The following is a 3584-nucleotide window of genomic DNA, read 5'->3' as shown; positions in this document are numbered from 1 at the left end:
GATTAAATTTATAGAATTCCCAACTAAATTAAAATTCTTTTATTATCAAATCAAGTAAAACTTTAATAGCATAAAAATCTGCTTATCCAAAGTTTGAATTATTTTTAATATTAATAAGTTATTTTATAATCAAAACCACATAAAGTGTATTTTATATGTCTTTATTAACTTTTTCATTTTTACTTTACATCTATACATCTATGGCCTCGCATCTGAATAGAAATTTCAAAACTCAAAAATGTACAGACAAAACAAATCTTGATTTTAATTCAAGCTTTATTTGATCAACCAAAAACAACACATATATTTTAAACCAGCAACCTCAGTCAGTGAACCTTGCCACCCTTCATTTTGGCAATATACTCAAACAAACTCCCATCAAAACATCCCCTTACTGCTTCTTTTGTTAGATAACCATTTTCATCCTTGGCAATTATATACAAAAGTACCCATTCTCCCTTTGATATTATCCTGCAAACCAATTCCATTTTTTTTTAAATGAATAGAAAGTACACGGAATTCAAAGAAAAGGGTGATTGAAATACCAGCCAATGAAATCATATGAGTTTCGATTAGCCTCAGTCATGTGCCATAGTTCCCCCAGTGTTAACTTGTCCGGCACAGTTCGAGCGTACTTGCTAAAAATACTCTCAAAGTTCATTGGCATATACCTGAAAACATCACATTCATTTGCTTGTGAAAGATTAAAATAGTTTTTTTATATAATGTTTTTAGTGATTCAAATCCTATATGCTAATTACCTTCCTTCAGTGTCATATGTTGAAGAGTCACTTCCATGCTTGCATTTATGTATTCTATCTATGCATATGGGAAAATATAGATTTGGTAGCCATCCCTGTCAAATTTGTGAATGACATATTAGCAACTTAGGACTCCTATTTTGTAAATCTTTAAGGGATAAAGATGTGTAGAGTGTAAAACCTTTAGAACTCTTATTTTGGAGATAAACATTAATTTTAGCTATTAATGTAATTCGATCTGTATCGTTTGATTTTGGGGAGCTTAACTATAAATAGAGGTTTTTCTGCTCATTTGTAATTATTCAGTTGTAAACTTTTAAAGTAATGAAATAGTTTTGAGAGCATTTATTCAAACACTTGACGTGTGTTATTTTTCTATGGTTTTTCTGTTCGTTTGTGGCTTCTTTCTGTTTCGAGTTTGCTTCTGCTTTACTTAGGTGCCTTAGAGAATTTCTATGAAAATTCTTATTTTTTGAGAATTAGGTTGACTTAAGTAAATTTGAACTAAAAAAATTGCCTAAAACCGCACGATTTACCAAACTAAAGTTTTAGCCCTGTGACATAAGAACCTCCACGATATTTTTACTATAGTATGTGTGTATCTTAATGGAAAGGAATCCAATGTTGCAGAATAACTTACAGGGAGAGTCCAATAACTCAATGCCACATTGATGGTAATTGCAATAACAAGGCTCGAAATTGGATTGAAACCAATATTTCTCATACCTGTATTATACATAAAATTTGTCAAAAAAATGAGTAAAAAAGGAAATTGGAGAGAAAAGATTGGAAAAAATAAAACCTCTGTAGGTCTCCCAAGGATAAACAATTCCATCTTTATCTTGATCAAAAAAGGAAGCGTGTTGCTGAAGAGCACTCATTCCATAGTTGTCACGTCCTGGTGTTCCATGTGGATGTTCCACATCTGGATTAGCAAATGCCCTTGCCAAATCTGATCCAACATTTAATATATATTTATCAAAAAAAAATCATATGGAGCTGTTGGAACAAAGAAGAAAAAAAAGAATTACAGGGTTTAGGTATGTGTTCTTCAAGGTCTGTTCGAACCTTCCTTTCACTTGTCAATGGAGCTTTGGGTGCCTCTGTTGCAACATCCATCCTGTTTTTTCAGTTTGAGTTTTGTTATAAAGGATGAAGCTATCTCTCCTTATATAGAAAGTCTTCTAATAAGATATTAATCATTTCATTTATGATTTTTTGTAAGTATTATTATGTGTATTTCTTTTTCCTTGAAACAGCAAAAAATAGGATTTGTGAAACAGTGAGTGGAATGCTAATAATAGAGTTATTGAATGGGACAAGTAAATGAAAAGTCCAAGTTTGCGGTTTCTTTTAAATCAGATTTCGCCATTACTTCAATTTTCACATGCATTATCCGCATTGTCTTATATGCACCATTGCTTTTGTTACTACAATTTCACACGTCTCTACATTTTTTAATGATATTTTTATAAAATTTTAAATATATACTAAAATTGTATTTTGATTTTTAAATAATATAATCTTTTCAAATATTATAAAATTTTAAATTATTAAAATGATAAATTCATATTTTAAATATAATAAAAATATAAATTAAATTACAACTCTTAAAAAATTTATTTAAAATCCAAAATCTCTCCACTTTTGAAAAATTCAAATTTATTTTAAATTAATTTCGCTTTCCACCAAATTAGGGAAACGTGCATTTCATGAATATGTCCAAAATTTCCCAAAATATAGGGCTAAATTATGAAGAAATGTCAATTTTTAAATAAGTTTAACTGTTTAGGCTAGTTTTTTTTGTAATATTTATCAGAATAGGTCGATTTTAGAGAAATAAGGCGAAAACACATCTAATAGGGAGCGCTTTTATCCACCTTCTGACTTTTTTTGACAAATCATCCCCATCATTTCGATGGTTAAATATTAGTGATTTTATCCTTTAAGTCCCGAGTTTGATTTCTCTCTTACTTACATTTGTATTTTTTTATTTCAGATTGCTTTAAGCTTTTCATATTTTTAATTGATATTTTTTAACATATTAACTCATTTAGTTAGATGGTTAGATAATTGTAATTATATTCTTGAATCCCAAGTTCTATTATTTTTATAAGCATATTAATATATTTTTTATTTCATACCGTTTCAAGCTTTTTTATTTTTAATTAATAAATATATCGTTTATAAGTTTTCTATTTTTAATTCATCTTTTTTAATTAATAAAAAATAAATAATTATTGCAAATATTATTATTTTTAGTAAAAATAAATGTCAATTAATTATTTCAAATATCATTATGTTATAAAATATTTTGCATATATGTGTTACATGACTATAAACATATCATGAACAAAGTAAATTTTCGTACTCTATATTTTTGTATGTGTATTGAAAATATTTCACATATAAACATAATGATATTTGAAATAATTAATTAAACTTTATATTTGCAATAATTATTTTATTTTATAAATAAAAGAGTTATTAATTAAAAAGATGAATTAAAAATAAAAAAAGTTTGAAACCACATGAAATAAAAAATACATTAATATGCTTATAAAAATAATAAAACTTGGGACTTAAAGATGTAATTACAATTATCTAACCATCTAGCAAAAAGAATTGATATGTTAAAAATAACTAATTAAAAAAATTTGAGGCAACATGAAATAAAAATTACAAATGTGAGTAAAATAGAAATCGAGCCCAAGACTTAATGATAAAAAAACTAACATTTAACCATCTAACCAAAAAAATATGATTTATAAAAAAGGTAGAAGGTGGCTGAAAGCACGCCTTGCTAGACACGTTTCCGCCTTC

The 3584-nt window shown here is 27.2% G+C and overlaps 1 protein-coding gene across 1 annotated transcript; it reads right to left on the bottom strand.

Annotated features, from left to right (window-relative positions):
- Positions 1–258: 258 nt before the first annotated feature.
- LOC107888897 (peroxygenase) lies at positions 259–2076 on the bottom strand. The gene is made up of 6 exons (XM_016813161.2): positions 1793–2076; positions 1564–1713; positions 1402–1487; positions 762–856; positions 546–671; positions 259–471 (listed from the first exon to the last, which is right to left on the bottom strand). The coding sequence occupies exons 1-6, from the start codon at positions 1878–1880 to the stop codon at positions 327–329; spliced, it is 690 nt and encodes a 229-aa protein (XP_016668650.1). The 5' UTR covers positions 1881–2076; the 3' UTR covers positions 259–326.
- Between the last annotated feature and the right edge of the window lie 1508 nt (positions 2077–3584).

Source organism: Gossypium hirsutum, chromosome A09 (assembly GCF_007990345.1).
Source record: "Gossypium hirsutum isolate 1008001.06 chromosome A09, Gossypium_hirsutum_v2.1, whole genome shotgun sequence".
NCBI classification, from domain to species: Eukaryota; Viridiplantae; Streptophyta; class Magnoliopsida; order Malvales; family Malvaceae; genus Gossypium; species Gossypium hirsutum.
Note: the sequence above shows the minus strand (reverse complement) of the source record. Positions and strands in the feature narration are given on the sequence as shown.

Excerpts from the sequence above, each read along its gene's own strand:
- LOC107888897 (XM_016813161.2), bottom strand. The coding sequence starts at position 1,880 with ATGGATGTTGCAACAGAGGCACCCAAAGCTCCATTGACAAGTGAAAGG. Across the intron at positions 1,488-1,563 it reads TCCTTGGGAGACCTACAGAG|GTATGAGAAATATTGGTTTC; the intron begins GTTTTATTTTTT and ends TGTATAATACAG. Across the intron at positions 472-545 it reads TCATATGATTTCATTGGCTG|GATAATATCAAAGGGAGAAT; the intron begins GTATTTCAATCA and ends ATTGGTTTGCAG.